This window comes from Pongo abelii, chromosome 10, assembly GCF_028885655.2.
Source record: "Pongo abelii isolate AG06213 chromosome 10, NHGRI_mPonAbe1-v2.0_pri, whole genome shotgun sequence".
Taxonomy (NCBI): domain Eukaryota; kingdom Metazoa; phylum Chordata; class Mammalia; order Primates; family Hominidae; genus Pongo; species Pongo abelii.
The window spans coordinates 22402162-22417623 of record NC_071995.2 but is presented as its reverse complement, the minus strand read 5'-3'; the positions used below and the strand labels follow the sequence as shown (position 1 = coordinate 22417623).

The following is a 15462-nucleotide window of genomic DNA, read 5'->3' as shown; positions in this document are numbered from 1 at the left end:
ATTTTGTGTACCTACAGTCTCAATACCATGTGGAAGCTGCCAAGGCTTGGGGCTTGCACCCTCTGAAGACACAATCTGAGCTGTACCTTGGCCCCTTTTTGCCATGGCTAGAGCAGCTGGGACACAAGGCACCAAGTACCTAGGCTGCAGACAGCAGGTTGTTCTGGGCCTGGACCACAAACCATTTTTTTTTTCTCATAGGCCTCTGGGTCAATGATGGGAGGGGCTGCTGCAAAGGTCTCTGACATGCCCTGGAGACATTTTCCCCATTGTCTTGGCAATTAACATTTGGTACCTCGTTACTTATGCAAATTTCTGCAGCCAGCTTGAATTTCTCTTATAAAATGGGTTTTTCTTTTTTATCACAGCATCAGGCTACAAATTTTTCAAACTTGCTGTGTTCCCCTTTTAAAACTGAATGCTATTAACGGCACCCAAGTAACCTCTTGAATGCTTTGCTGCTTAGAAATTTCTTCTGCCAGATACCCTAAATAATCTCCCTCAGGCTCAAAGTTCCACAGATCTCTAGGGCAGGGGCAAAATGCCACCAATCTCTTTGCTAAAACATAGCAAGAGTTACCGTTACTCCAGTTCCCAACAAGTTCCTCATTTCTGTTTGAGACAAACTCAGCCTGGATTTCATTGTCTATATCATTATCAGCATTTTGGTCAAAGCCATTCAACAAGTCTCTGGGAAGTTACAAATTTTATCACATTTTTCTGTCTTCTGAGCCCTCCAAACTGTTCCAACCTCTGCCTGTTACCCAGTTCCAAAGTTGCTTCTACATTTTCAGGTATCTTTAGAGCAGCACCCCACTCTACTGGTACCAATTTACTGTATTAGTCCATTTTCACAGTGCTAATGATGACAGACCTAAGACTGGATAATTTATGAAGAAAAAGAGGTTTAATGGACTCACAATTCCACATGGATAGGGAGGCCTCACAGTCATGGCAGAAGGCAAAAGGCACATCTCACATGCCAGCAGGCAAGAGAGAGGAGAACCAAGCAAAAGGGGTTTCTCCTTATAAAACCATCAGATCTCGTAAGGCTTATTCACTACCATGAGAACAGTATGGGGAAAACCACCCCAGTGATTCAATTATCTCCAACAGGTTATCTCCCACAATACGTGGGAATTATGGGAGCTACAATTCAAGATGAGATTTGGGTGGGGACACAGACAAACCATATCAGTGATGTGTTTCTGTGTCGTTGCTTGAATAAAACTTTTTGATTATGTTTTCTTTGTATAATGTATGTATATACTAGCACAGCACCAAGGTGGTAGTGGGCATTCAATAAATATCCATTCTCTTCTCACCCCTATGCAATGCTGCTGCCTTGCCTTTACATCTTTTTCTTCAGGTCAAATATTTTTATTATTTTCACCCTTTAAAAATTTCTTTGCATCATCATCTTATTTATTCTCCCATGTGGACCTTAATAATTTGTTGTTTCAATTTAGAATGATATTTATAGCATGAATTAATATAAATTGAAGGAAATTTCCACAAATATGAATAGCCCAATGTAGTGAGTTGAAATGTGCCCTTCAAAGTATTTGTCCAAATCTCTGTTTTGGTAGCAGTACCATGCTGTTTTGGTTACTGTAGCCTTGTAGTACAGTTTGAAGTCAGGTAGCATGATGCCTACAGCTTTGTTCTTTTGGCTTAGGATTGTCTTGGCAATGCGGGCTCTTTTTTGGTTCCATATGAACTTTAAAGTAGTCTTTTGCAACTCTCATCAGCCCAGTTTAATATTACCTAATCATTATAATGTAATGCTGCTCACACAACTGAGAAAACACTGTTGCTTTACCCCCTCCGGCTCTGTAGCAGCCACGCATAAATCACAGAGCTATAAACATATGCTAATTACACAACCTACGTAGGCAATCAATATTAAGAAAAATTTTTACTGCTCCATATTTCTGTGGTTGAAAATGTACAGTCTAATTTTGATCCACAGTAACATCTAGGTTAATGCTGATTTAGAAGGAAAACATTTGTTTTTGCCTTGAGAAGAGGCATTGAAACGCTGAATCACCACCTCAAATGTTACCACTATTAATATAAGGAGATACATAGGAAGATCGAATTAGACCATCTCAGACCACCAGGTTTACAATTCCACCTGCAGATACATGCAAGAAGTATTGTCACAGTACTTATGTCACGTTATTCCATTGAGGTCTTCACCAACTAAGCTTATAATTAATGTGTGGTCATTTGGTCAATGTCACCAGCATAGCATACTAACAAAAACAAGGGTTGCAAACACAAATGCCTATAGGGCAGAATGTAAGACGGTAGGAAGCAAAGTCTATAGGGAACTATATAATAGAGGCTGCAGATTCATGGCACATTCTAAAGCACAGCAGTCCCCAACATTTTTGGCACCAGGGACCGGCTTTGTGGAAGACAATTTTTCCACAGATGGCAAGGGATGGGGCTTAGGACGGTAATGGTCTTGGGATGAAACTGTTCCACCTCAAATCATCAGGGATTAGATTCTCATAAGGAATAGGCAACCTAGATCCCTTATGTGTGCAATTCACAACAGGGTTCATGCTCCTGTAAGAATCTAATGCTGCTGATCTGACAGGAGGCAGAGCTCAGGCAGCAATGCAAGCAATGGGGAGCGGCCAGAAATACAGACGAAGCTTCAATTGTTACCCACCATTCACCTCCTGCTCTGTGGCCCAGTTCCTAACAGGCCACAGACCAGTACAGGTCCATGGCCCAGGGGTCAGGGACCCCTGCTGTGGCACATTGCTTAATAGAGGACTGTAGCAGCCATGTGCCCAGACCTTTCCTTTTTTTTTTTGAGATGCCAGAAACCCAGAATTTTTTTTTTTTTTTTTTTTTGAGACAAGGTCTGGCTCTGTTGCCCAGGTTGGAGTGTAGGAGTGCGATCTCGGCGCACTGTATCCTCAACCTTCCAGGCTCCAGCAATCCTCTCACTTCAGCCTCCCAAGTAGCTGGGATTACAGGTGCACTCCACCACACCCAGCTATTTTTTTTGTATTATTTGTAGACATGGGGTTTCGCCATGTTGCCCAGGCTAGTCTGGAATTCCTGAGCTCAAGCTGTCTGCCCATCTCAGCCTCCCAAAGTGCTGGGATTGCAGGAGTGCACCACCACACCTGGCCTGAAACCCAGATTTTATTTATTTATTTATTCATTTTTTGAGATGGAGTCTTGCTCTATTGCCCAGGCTTGAGTGCAGTGGCACGATCTTGGCTCACTGCAACCTCCACCTCCCTGGTTCAAGCGATTCTCCTGCCTCAGCCTTTCGAGTAGCTGGGATTACAGGCACACGCCACCACACCTGGCTAATTTTTGTACTTTTAGTAGAGACAGAGTTTCATCATGTTGGCCAGGCTGGTCTCGAACTCGTCACCCGCCTTAGCCTCCCAATGTGCTGGGATTACAGGCGTGCAACACCACACCCAGCCTGAAACCCAGATTTTTAATATGAAATCAAAGTCTTCAAACCTTGTAGGTGTCATAGAAAGCATGCTGAGGACCACTAGTTTCAACTGACAATCTAAAATATCATAGACATTTCATCACTTTAGCCATGAAAAAAAAAATATGTGAGGCAGAAAATAGAAGCAACCATGCCTAATTTATTGTTGAATACTTTTTCCGTATACCAAGAGCTTCCTTTGCACTAGCATCTCAAACTATATTCACAATGACATTGGTTTTCATAAAAGTGTTGATCCTCACACCTCTTTATAGTCTTGCACCTAGCACAGCAGAGTGAAACACTTTAAATAGCACTTGTTCCTTGAGTATATATGGAAAAAAGTGAAGTATTGGTAAGTGTTCAGCTAATATGAGCAGCATCTCAGGAGTCTCCAATTCTTGAATTACCAGGGAGTATTTTTACCATTTTCCCCCAGTGAAAGGCCTATTTTGAGAGACTAACCTCCAAAATGAATGTATTAAGTCATATTACTTTTTTTTTTTTTGAGACAGGGCCTTGCTCTGTTGCCCAGGCTGGAGTGCAGTGGCATGATAGTTACAGGAAAGGGGTCCCAATCCAGACCCCAAGAGAGGGTTCTTGGATCTCGCACAAGAAAGAATTCAGGGTGAGCCCGCAGTGTGAAATGAAAGCAAGTTTATTAAGAAAGTAAAGGAGGAGGGGCACGGTGGCTCACGACTGTAATCCCAGCACTTTGGGAGGCTGAGACAGGTGGATCACGAGGTCAGGAGATCAAGACCATCCTGGTTAACACGGTGAAATCCCGTCTCTACTAAAAATACAAAAAAATTAGCCAGGTGTGGTGGTGGGCGCCTGTAGTCCCAGCTACTCTGGAGGCTGAGGCAGGAGAATGGCGTGAACCCGGGAGGTGAAGCTTCCAGTAAGCCGAGATTGCACCACTGCACTCCAGCCTGGGCGACAGAGTGAGACTCCATCTGAAAAAAAAAGAAAAAGAAAGTAAAGGAATAAAAGAATGGCTACTCCGTAGACAGAGCAGCCGTGAGGGCTGCTGGTTGCCCATTTTTATGGTTATTTCTTGATGATATGCTAAACAAGGGGTGGATTTTTCATGCCTTCTCTTTTTAGACCATATAGGGTAACTTCTTGATGTTGCCACGGCATTTGTAAACTGTCATGGTGCTGATAGGAGTGTAGCAGTGAGGATGACAGGAGGTCACTCTTGTCACTATTTTGGTTTTGGTGGGTTTTGGCTAGCTCCTTCACTGCAACCTGTTTTATCAGCAAGGTCTTTATGACTGGTATTTTGTGCTGACCTTCTATATCATCCTGTGACTTAGAATGCCTTAACCATCAGGGAATGCAGCCCAGTAGTTTCAGCCTCATTTTTCCCAGCTCCTATTTAAATGGAGTTGCTCTGGTTCACATGCCTCTGACATGATCACTGCTCACTGCGGCCTCCACCTCCTGGGTTCAAGAGATCCTCCTGCCTCAGCCTCCCAAGGTGCTGGGACTACAGGTGTGTGCCACCACGCTCAGCTAATTTTTGTATTTTTTGTAGAGACGGGGTTTTTCCGTGTTGCCCAGGCTGGTCTCAAACTCCTGGGCTCAAGCAATCCTTCTGTCTCAGCCTCCCAAAGTACTGGGATTACAGGCATGTCCCACCATGCCTAGACTAATATTTACTTTTAATCAGACTAAGATAGGGTTACTACTTGAGTTGCTATGGCTCCAGCTGAAAGCCTGTGCAGTCATATCATGGGTAAACATTTGCTTTATGCTAAAAATATGGTGGACCTGGCATTACAGCTATTACAAATCTCCTAAGGTGTCTCGGGTAGTGTATTAGTTACTTTTCATACTGCTATGAAGAAATACTCAAGACTGGGTAATTTATAAAGAAAAAGAGGTTTAATGTACTCATAGTTCCACAAGGCTAGGGAGGCCTCAGAATCATGGTGGAAGGCAAAGAAGGAGCAAAGGTACATCTTACATGGCAGCAGGCAAGAGAGCATGTGCAGGGAAACTGCCCTTTATAAAACCATCAGATTTAGTGAGATGTATTCACTAGCATGAGAACAGTATGGGAAAAACCTGCCCCCATGATTTGATTACCTCCTACCAGGTCCCTCCCATGACACATGGGGATTATGGGAGCTACAATTCAAGATGAGATTTGGGTGGGGACGCATCCAAACCATAACAGGTAGCAACTACCTAGGGTCGGTTTTGCAGGTGGTAAAGCTATTTACCAAGATAGTTGTAGGTAAAGAAAGGCAGATTTATTAGAGAAATTATGAAAATATGTTGCAAGGTTGCAATGGGCAGCTCAGCAGAGAAGGTGCTATCTGCAAAGAGGCAAGGGCTGGAGGAAAGTTTTATAGGGTCATGCTGAAGGGTGCTACATGTGGAATGAGGTCATTGTGCCTGCAGGGTGTTTGTGATTAGCTGTCTCTAACAATTGTTCGTACAATAATTGTTCATTATTCTCCTCAACTTGGGGCTCTCCCCAACCTGGGGACCCTTCCTTATTGTTGCTTACTTATCAGGACTCCACGTAAGGGTGTGGAAACTTCATTCATTCATATCTTCAACACAAATTTTAGGTAGCCTGTTTTTTAAAAAATTTATTCAACAAATATTTAGTTCAAGCCACTATTACTTATTACCTTCTCTACTATTGTATGGACTTTTAACTATCTCTGACACTATTCACTATTCTTCCACATTCTCTATTATTTATACCTATGGTAAAATTTGCCAGTTTGACCATGGAACTAATACTCACAGGGAATATATAGAGTCTAGAAGAAAATATACAGGTCCTTAAAGGCTGCCCTGACAACAAAACCATAATGCAGGAACAAACATCACAACTATGCCAAATAATCCTACAATGTCCAAAATTTTACTTTAAAACTGGAATTTCCAGACTTCCTTTCTGCATTAACCAGTTTAACTAGACAGTAACGAAATATCTCTCCTACTTTATGCTGTGATAGTTTGTTTGTTTGTTTGTTTATTTATTTATTTATTTATTTATTTGAGACGGAGTTTCACTCTTGTTGCCCAGGCTGGAGTGCAATGGCACAATCTCAGCTCACCACAACCTCCGCCTCCCAGGTTCAAGTGATTCTCCTGCCTCAGCCTCCCGAGTAGCTGGGATTACAGGCATGTACCACCACGCCCGGCTAATTTTGTATTTTTAGTAGAGACAGGGGTTTCTCCATGTTGGTCAGGCTGGTCTAGAACTCCTGACCTCAGGTGATCCCCCTGCCTCAAACTCCCAATGTGCTGGGATTACAGGCGTGAGCCACCGCACCCGGCTGCTGTGATAGTTTAGATGTAAACCAAAAATAAAATTCTAAGCCACCCAATCCGACTGAATGGACCCTTCCTGTTGGCCAAGGACATTCCAAAGTAAACTGAAAAAACCAGCTCAGGCCATGATGGGAAGGGGAGGTGTCAACATGCCTCATTCTACCTTCCTCCCTCTGGAATCCAGACACAACTGACCAGCATTAACATTAAAACAGAGATGTTAAGCTGGGCACAGTGGCTCATGCCTGTAATCCCAGCACTTTGGGAGGCCAAGGTGGGATCACCTGAGGTCGGAAGTTCAAGACCAGCCTGGCCAGTATGGCGAAGCCGTGTCTCTATTAAAAATACAAAATTAGCCGGGCATTGTGGTACACGTCTGTCATCCCAGCGAGGCAGGAGAATCACGTGAACCCAGGAAGCAGAGGTTGCAGTGAGCCAGGATCATGCCATTGCATTCTAGCCTGGGCAACAGAGTGAGACTCCAACTCAAAAAAAAAAAAAAAAAAAAAGAGGCCTTAAGACTGACAAAACAGACTCTTTGTAGCAATAAGATACCAAATTATAGCCTGACCCTAGTCAGGACAGATAATAAGCCCTGAAAGAAATCAAAGTATTTTATGCCAAAATATATTATTTTAACGTATTATGAAATGAAATGGCCCTGTAAAGCTATCTTTTTTGGGGAAAATCTACATTCTATAGAGAATCTCCTTCCCTTTCCATGTCTTTCCCTCATCTGGGAGAGATTTAACTAAGCTGGCACCTTTTAGGGCCTGATAGGACATATTTATCATCTATTCTGTGAAGTCAGCCACCTGAAGGCTTCATCTACGTTACAAGAACCTTGGCTTCCACAACCCCCTTTAGCTTCACTACAAACATTTCTTTCTGCAGACTTCAGACTGCAGAGCGTAACCTTTTCAACCAATTGCCATCAGGACATCTTTAAATCCAACTATGACCTAGTAACTTTCCCCCACCTCCAGCCCTGCTTGCCCGCTGCTTCTAGTTATATCTTTGCGGGCCCAACCAGTGTACACCTTACATGTATTGATTGATGTCTGCCTGTAACTTCTGTCCCACTAACATGTATAAAATCAAGCTGTAATTCAACCACCTTGGGCACATGTTCTCAGGCTGTCTTGACTGTGCCTCAGGCCTTGGTCACCTATATTTGGCTCAAAATAAACCTCTTAAAGTATTTTACAGAGTTTAATTCTTTTTATTGACATAGAGTACTGTCAGAGGTATTCAAACCAGAGTGACTCCATTTTGATTGAAGGCTAGGAAAATGAGGCTAGGACCTCCTGGGCTGCATTCCCAGAAAGGTAAGCAGTCCTAGCTGCTGGCTGCTTACAGTTAAGGGAAAAAATTAATAATGTTTACCAAGCAGACCCAGACTTGGGAGTGTCCAAATATCCCAATATCTGGAGAACAAAGGCATTCCTAATTTTGCTTTAAAGATAATAAAATAATATCAATTCGTGGCCAGGCGCGGTGGCTCACACCTGTAATGCCAGCACTTTGGGAGGCCGAGGCGGGCAGATCACGAGGTCAGGAGATTGAGACCATCCTGGCTAACATGGTGAAACCCCGTCTCTACTAAAAAATAGAAAAAATTGCCCTTTTGGCCGGAACCACCATCTTCCAGTAATTTGCCAAAATGATGAACACAAAGGGAAAGAGGAAAGGCACCCGATGTATGTTCTCTAGGCCTTTTAGAAAACATGGGGTTGTTCCTTAGGCCACGTATATGTGAATCTATAAGAAAGGTGATATTGTAGACATCAAGGGAATGGGTACTGTTCAAAAAGGAATGCCCCACAAGTGTTATCGTGGCAAAACTGGAAGAGTCTACAATGTTACCCAGCATGCTGTTGGCATTATTGTAAACAAACCAGTGAAGGGCAAGATTCTTGCCAAGAGAATTAATGTGCATGTTGAGCACATTAAGCACTCTAAGAGCCGAGATAGCTTCCTGAAACGTGTGAAGGAAAATGATCAGAAAAAGAAAGAAGCCAAAGAGAAAGGTACCTGGGTTCAACTAAAGTGCTAGCCTGCTCCACCCAGAGAAGCACACTTTGTGAGAACCAATGGGAAGGAGCCTGAGTGCTGGAACCTATTCCCTACGAATGCATGGCATAATAGGTGTTAAAATAAATAAATAAATAAAAGACCTCTGGGCTGTAAAAAAAAAAGAAAAAGAAAAAAGAAAAAATTAGCCGGGGCCGGGCGCGGTGGCTCACGCCTGTAATCCCAGCACTTTGGGAGGCCAAGGCGGGTGGATCAGAAGGTCAGGAGATCGAGACCATCCTGGCTAACACGGTGAAACCCCGCCTCTACTAAAAATATATAAAAAATTAGCTGGGTGTGGTGGTGGGCACCTGTAGTCCCATCTACTGGGGAGGCTGAGGCAGGAGAATGGCATGAACCCGGGAGGCGGAGCTTGCAGTAAGCCGAGATCGCGCCACTGCACTCCAGCCTGGTCAACAGAGCAAGACTCCGCCTCATTAAAAAAAAAAAAAAAAAAAATTAGCCAGGCGTGGTGGCGGACACCTGTAGTCCCAGCTACTAGGGAGGCTGAGGCAGGAGAATGGCGTGAACCAGGGAGGCGGAGCTTGCAGTGAGCCGAGATTGTGCCACTGCACTCCAGCCTGGACAGAAATGCATTTCATAATGCATTTTAATTGCATTAGCAGTGATTTAATTTTTTTAGATGCTAAACCTTATGGGTGAAAGTGGATTAAATGTAGCCAAATGCAACATCAAAATCTTCAGGCACAAAAACCCATTAACTTTTTAATACTTTCAGAAGATGAACCTAATTTCAAATGAAAGCTGCCTCCAGAATATATTGTTAAGCATATTCTAGATATAATTCATTTTGGCAAACATACTGTAGAAATTCACATAACATTTTACTGTACTAAAAGTAAATTGCCCATGTAACAAAAAATATCTTTTCAGAGCTTCAAATGAATTTTAAAGGATGACTGACGGTCCTTGGAAGAGAAACAGTAAACAAATAAGATTTGTAGCAATGATGTATGAGTTAGAAATTGCAGTTCCAGATAATCTCTCTATTAAAGAGACTGTCTACACTTAACTTGGTCAACTGTAATGAACATAGTTCATGTGAAGTCCCCATTTAAATACAACCTGAAATACCAAAGTTAATTTTCTTTTCTTTCTTTTTTTTCTTTTAGACAGAGTCTTGCTCTGTTGCCCTAGCTGGAGTGCAGTGGCGTGATCTCAGCTCACTACAACCTCTGCCTCCTGGGCTTGAGCCATCCTCCTGCCTCAGCCCCCCAAGTAGCTGGGAGGACAGGCACAAGCCACAACACTCAGCTAATTTTTGTATTTTTGGTAGAGATAGGGTTTCACCATGTTGCCCAGTTTGGTCTCGAACTCCTGAGCTCAAGTGATCCACCCGCCTTGGCCTCCCAAAGTGCTGGGATTACAGGCATCAGCTACCGTGCCTGGCCAGAAAATTTTAAACACACACAAATTCTCAAGTGGCCTAATTCCCTCTCACCAAACCAATCACAGTACAGATAAAAGAGAATAATTTGTATTAGTTTTTGTACAAACAAAAAAGACTGATAAATTGTGAATGATGCATGATTTTTAATTACAAGTAAACTGGGCAAGTGCTTCTGCATTATTTAAAGCTAAAAGGTGATCAGTGGAAACTTTCCTCTGTTAGTACTCTAATACTTTTTATATTTATCGGCTCACTACAACCTGTGCCTCCCAGGTTCAAGCGATTCTCCTGTCTCAGCCACCTGAGTAGCCGAGACCACAGGCATGCACTACCATGTCCGGCTAATTTTGTATTTTTAATAGAGACAGGGTTTCACCGTGTTGGTCATGCTGGTCTTAAACTCCTGACCTCAACCGATTCGCCTGCCTTGGCCTCCCAAAGTGCTGGGATTACAAGCGTGAGCCACCATGCCCAGCCTTATTATAATTGTTATTATTTAAATCTCTTTTGCTCTCTCCTTCAAGAGAGACCTCATCTCATTCAGTTGCATCCATTTATTTATTCATCTTCTGCCTCCTGGGCTCGAGAGATCCTCGTGCGTGAGTCTCCCAAGTAGCTGGGACTACAGGCTCACACCACCGTGCTTGGCTAATTTTTGTAGGTTTTGGAGAGACAGGCTCTTGCCATGTTGCCTAGGCTGGTCTCAAACTCCTGGGCTCAGATGATCCACCTGCCTTCGCCTCCCAAAGCACTGGGATTATAGACATGAGCCACAACGCCCAGCCCCAAGTACTTTTACACAAAATGCAAACACTATTCTTCCATCATAAAAGTGATACCACAGCTTCTGTAAAGTTTTGCCAGGTAGTACTTATAATTACCTTGGGTAAACTTTTTGATGTTAAAATGTATCTTCTTATTACGAGTTTTTCCATTGTATTAACTACTTTTACAACAACGCAAATAACAAGTTATTTTACAAACCATTTAGAAATTTCTGTACTATGGTCCCAATAATGTAAAATATATTAATGCCTATTACATTCAGATAAATTATACACTTGGAAACTACATACTTACGACTTACAGAAACTTACATAAACAAATTATACAAATTATATGATCAATTTTTAGGTATATAGTCTTTAAGCTTAAATATACATTCTCAAGATAAATTAACAGTTCAGGGCCTCACAACTTGAAATCTGTGGAAGATGACATTGGAGACAACAGAACTGTGGTGGAATTCTTAGGTGGAATTTGCTGAAACTTTTTTTTTTTTTTTTTTTTTTTTTTGAGACGGAGTCTCGCTGTGTTGCCCAGGCTGGAGTGCAGTGGCGCAATCTCAGCTCACTGCAAGCTCCGCCTCCCGGGTTCATGCCATTCTTCTGCCTCAGCCTCCCGAATAGCCGGGACTACAGGCACCCACCACCACGCCCGGCTAATTTTTTGTATTTTTAGTAGAGATGGGGTTTTACCATGTTAGCCAGGATGGTCTCAATCTCCTGACCTTGTGATCCGCCCACCTTGGCATCCCAAAGTGAAACTTTTCTTTAAAATAGAGATGAGATCTTGCTGTATTGCCCAGGCTGGTCTCAAACTCCTTGCCTTAAGTGGTCCTCCCACCTCAGCCTCCCAAAGTGCTGGGATTACAAGCGTGAACCATTACATCCAAGTGAAACTTCTTGAGATAGTTACATAATTTTTAAATCTGCTGGTGTAGAAGTTAATAAAGTGTAGAACTGAATAAATATTAAATATTAGATCAAGTTTCTCATGTTTACCTTAAAGTATAAAGATTTATCTTAAAGCACTGATTTTCACAAAATAACATCAGTGTGAAATTGGAAAAGAAGCCAAATATTTTATTTCATGTATCTGGGAAATGAGGTGCTTTAGTCAACTGAATCTGCCCAAAACTAAAAAGCATCCATTAAAAAGTACTTAACTCAGAAATTACAAAAATAGAAGACATCAATAAAATACATTCTACACAGAATACGCCAATCATACACTACCCTTTTTTGATAATAAAAAATGTACTTACTGAGCCAGTTGTGGTGGCTCACACCTATAATCCCAGCACCTTGGAAGGCCAATGAGAGTGGATCAGTTGAGGCTGGGAGTTTGAGACCAGCCTGGCCAACATGGCAAAATGCCGTCTCTACTAAAAATACAAAAATGAGTCGGGCACGGTGGCACACACCTGTAATCCCAGGTACTCCGAAGGAGTTTTACAGGTTTTACAATAGTTTTTATTTTTCAACTTGGAATTCCACTACCAGATGAGTAGGGTAAAGTGGGCCCCTTGCATGTGGTGCACGCTTGGTGTTTTGATTTCTTGCTAGAATCATTTCTTTTTTCCACCCATAATCCAATAGAGAAGGCAAGTTTCCTTGCTCCTCCTCCATGCTGCTAAGTGGAGTTTTTCTACCTTGCCTTTCATGAAAGTGTCCATTGAGGAGGATGCTGGCTTTCGGCAGTGATCACATGCCTTGTGGTTATAGGAGCCAGCAGAAGAGATCATTGCCCTTCTCTTTCCTTACTCCTTCCAACCATGTTTCACAGGATGTTAATGAAAACTGGGTTTGTAGTTTTATAGACAGTGGCAGCTTTTGGTTTTTGTCTTCCCAGCAAGATTTCAAGTCCCTCTTCCTCTAACAGTTCATGTCCCTGTGGCTGCAGGAGTGGGCATGTTATACATTCCTGGCCAATCCCAGTACCCCCAGCCTCTTGGTGATGGTAATGGATCTAAGAGGTGGGAACATAATCCAAGAAGGGCTGATCAGAATGTTTCCCTGAGACTTACGTATTTCAATACCACGGAAAAGAATCTGTGGTATTGCCTCAGAGTTGCTAAGCTATGGTTCTAGGGTTCTGTTCCCATGGAGAAGGCCTGTATTGTAGGAAAAAATGATGCTTACGTGCAAAGAGAGGCAGAGATGAGAAAAAGAAGAAAAAGAGGGGAGGTAATAGTGTTCAGTCCTTGAGGCTCTAGTTCTTATTGCTCTTTCTCCAACAAATTCCTTTTTTTGCTTAGACCAGTTTGAATTGGGCATCCATTTCTCTCTCTTTTTTTTTTTTTTTTTTTTTGAGATGGAGTCTCACTCTGTCACCCAGGCTGGAGTGTAGTGGCGTGATCTCGGCTCACTGCAAGCTCTGCCTCCCCGGTTCACGCCATTCTCCTGCCTCAGCTTCCCGAGTAGCTGGGAATACAGGTGCCCGCCACCATGCCCGGCTAATTTTTTGTATTTTTGGTAGAGACGGGGCTTCACTGTGTTAGCCAGGATGGTCTCGATCTCCTGAACTGTGATCCACCCGCCTTGGCCTCCCAAAGTGCTGGGATTACAGGCGTGAGCCAGCGCGCCCAGCCAGACATTCATTTCTTATAACTGAAAGAGGCCTCACTAATACAGCAGTTAAACACATTTGAGAAACGCTGGGTCAACAAAGAAAAGACAGTTTCTTGACAGCAGGATCCATCATCACTTTAATATCCTAATGGACTTTGGGACTCTCTAAATACAAGGTCAAGTAAACAGCATTTCTCAAACTTATTTCATACAAAACCCTCTTTGCTCTGAGGATCTCATGAGGTTAATATTCTGAGACATATGCTTCTGGCTTCTCCAGAGATTCCAGACCTAACAGAGGCCAGAGCTCCCTGAGCCTCAGTGGCTACCCAATTCCTTCTATGAAATGCACCAAACTTTGCAATTAGGGAGGAACAACTACCAGGACCAGGTACATAGTTTGCAGAGTTCAATGCAATATGAAAATGTAGGGCCCCATGTTCCAAACATATTAACAATTTCTAGACAGCAACAGGAGAACATTAAACCAAGCATGGCACCCTTCTAGGCATGAGGCCTCAGGCAACTGCCTGCAGGCCCATGAGGCTGGTCAGGCATGAGGCCCCAGGCAACTGCCTGTAGGCCCGTGAGGCTGGTCCTGCCAGCTGTCATCCCATGCTGAAATCTGATCTCTAGATCTGATCTCTAGAAAGCATTTTGTTTTGCCTCTGATGGCTCCCAGACTTCTCTGAAATGACCTTTTTTTTTTTTGAGACAGAGTCTTACCCTGTCACCCAGGCTGGAGTGCAGTGGCCCAATCTCAGCTCACTGCAACCCCCACCTCCCGGGTTCAAGCAATTCTCCTGCCTCAGCCTCTCAAGTAGCTGGGATTCCAGGTGTGTGCCACCGTGCCCAGCTAATTTTTGTATTTTTGGTAGATATGGGGTTTCACCATGTTGACCAGGCTGGTCTCGAACTCCTGACCTCAGGTGATCCACCCACCTCAGCTTCTCATAGTGCTGGGATTACAGGCGTGATCCACCGTGCACCTGGCCTGAAATATATTTTCTCTCTTGTTGGGGAGGGGAATGAATAATGTATATACTCACTGGCTGGAGATTTGGTTACTTTGTCTAGAGGTTTTAACTTGATTCTCAGGAAATCAGCCATTTCCTTGTCTTCTTCTTGCTCCCTGTGAAAGTAGATGGGTAAAAGAAAAGAAGATATACAGCAAGCAAGGAAAGCATCAAGGAACCAATGAAATAAACCAATAGGTTAAGCAACAGGCTTTGTGGATGGTGCATATATGTTGTTGTGTGTTATGCGTGCACAGTATATATATGTTGTATCTGATGAACCTGCTCTGAACCAGAGACACATATCAATGATGGGGTAAATGCTTACCCAGAGGTAGGTAAGTGACCCCAGGGAAGAGGCAGGGACATTACAGGACCCTGCTGGGGGGTCAGTGAGTGAGGCAGCACCTCTCCTGACCTTGTATTTTGAAGCCACCCTATTCACCTGTGCTCCCACAAAGTATGAGGCAGGTCTCAGAGAGCAAGTCACTCCAGCTCTTCCAAGGATCACCAAGATAAAGTAGGTGGGTGCAGACTTGCTGAACTGCCTTGAAGAGACAGGGTCTTTCCTTGCCACCTAGGCTGGAGTGCAATGGTGCAATCATAACTCACAGAAGCCTTGAACTCCTGGGCTCAAGAGATCCTCCCACCTCAGCCTCCCAAGTAGCTGAGACTACAGGAGCACTCCACCACTCCCAGTTAATTAAAAAAGAATTGTAGACATAGGGGGGTCTCACTATGTTGGGGCAGCTTGTCTGTCTGCCCAGGACTGGCGCTGATAATTTCTTCTAGATGTGGAAGCAGAACCGGAGGTAAGGAGAATATAATATTTGT

General features: G+C 43.3%; 1 protein-coding gene across 1 annotated transcript in view; it reads right to left on the bottom strand.

The window, feature by feature from the left end:
• Positions 1 to 4115: 4115 nt before the first annotated feature.
• The window catches only part of LOC129049080 (bMERB domain-containing protein 1-like), a 49574-nt gene continuing 38227 nt past the window's right edge, over positions 4116 to 15462 (bottom strand). The window contains exons 7-8 of the mRNA XM_054526941.2: positions 14662 to 14744; positions 4116 to 4431 (exon numbers count right to left, since the gene is read on the bottom strand). Of these exons, the coding sequence (XP_054382916.1) occupies positions 4322 to 4431; positions 14662 to 14744 (193 nt within the window). The 3' untranslated portion in view covers positions 4116 to 4321. The remainder of the gene's footprint in view (positions 4432 to 14661; positions 14745 to 15462) is intronic.